At 40.1% G+C, this 1,195-nt stretch overlaps 1 protein-coding gene across 1 annotated transcript in view; it reads right to left on the reverse strand.

The window, feature by feature from the left end:
• LOC119594226 overlaps window positions 1-1,195 on the reverse strand; it is a gene marked incomplete at its 5' end in the record, with an annotated part of 14,551 nt that overhangs the window by 7,567 nt on the left and 5,789 nt on the right. The window contains 4 exon segments of the mRNA XM_037943296.1: window positions 31-172; window positions 361-383; window positions 496-653; window positions 852-1,093. Coding sequence (XP_037799224.1) covers window positions 31-172; window positions 361-383; window positions 496-653; window positions 852-1,093 — 565 coding nt within the window.

Raw genomic sequence — 1,195 nt, forward strand, 5'->3', positions numbered from 1 at the left:
GCACATCAAATTCCGAAAGAGACCCCATACCATCAGCAGCAAAGTACGGAACTGGGAACTGCTGGTTTGGCTGCGCTTCAGGCACTTGCAAAGCTTGAGGATTGGCTTCTGCTGTTGTTACTTCACTCCCTAGTGGAGCTGCCTTCATTTGCATTTGTACTAGTCTTACCATCTGAAGAAAGATTTAAAAAAAAAATTGAACAACAAAATTTTGTTTCTTGCAAACATTTATTTGAGATCTGGAAAACAGATATTCTGCATGTTGTTACTTCTTACAATGTGCAATGTCCATTGAAATTTCAGTAAAATCAAATGACTTGAAGAAAACTAGTAGAGTTTCAATGAATAAATTCGTTATACTTTAGGAAAACGGATTTTGAAATCTGAGTTCAGAACTTAAAATCCTCAGTAGTTATATTCTCTGTATAGTAACCACAAGAAGCTAAAATGTCCAAGTCATATTCTTCTAAAATGACAAGAAAACTGATTCACTACCTGCACCATCTGCTGCATTTTCTCCAGCAGTGGTATCCTTGCCCTCGCTTTTTACTGCATCCATTTCTTTCTTCTCCTCTTCCTCCTTTGCTTTCTTAGCAAGCTCCTCATCAACCAAGGTTTTTAGTTCCTCCATCTCCATTTGTGCCTTTTTCAGCCTAAAGAACAATGTGTATAAAAAAAAAGTGAATGAGAAGAAGTGTCATACATCCATGATTCTGCTTCTAGTACTGGGTAAGTATCTAACCTTAATATGGAGAAGCATATGACACCTTGACAATCCCCAAAATAAATACAGCAAAAGAAAGCAGTTAAAAAACAATCCTATCATCTTGACCAAACTTCACACCACTTACTCCTTAATGTCTCCATGCTCTCTCAGGAACTCCACCCTCTTGAAAGCAAACCAGTACTTGGAGTGGACTGAGAGCTCCTTAGATGCCAGGGCCAGCATGACTGATGCCAGCACCCCTTGGCAGTCCAAAGGCTGGCGCTGGTAGCAGATATCAAATACATGGTGGTACAGGTGTACATTGCCTCGATCCTTCTTCAGGGCCTTGCGGAGCACTACCAGTGCTCTGTCTGCCTCCAGGAGGATCTGAAAGGGTAGAAGGTAGGACTGATCACTTCTGCCAAATATCTTGCCTTACTTATAAATCCCACTTAAGACTGTTCTTATGCCAAAATGTTTTTTTTTTTT

This window comes from Penaeus monodon, chromosome 33 (assembly GCF_015228065.2).
Source record: "Penaeus monodon isolate SGIC_2016 chromosome 33, NSTDA_Pmon_1, whole genome shotgun sequence".
In the NCBI taxonomy this organism is placed as follows: Eukaryota; Metazoa; Arthropoda; class Malacostraca; order Decapoda; family Penaeidae; genus Penaeus; species Penaeus monodon.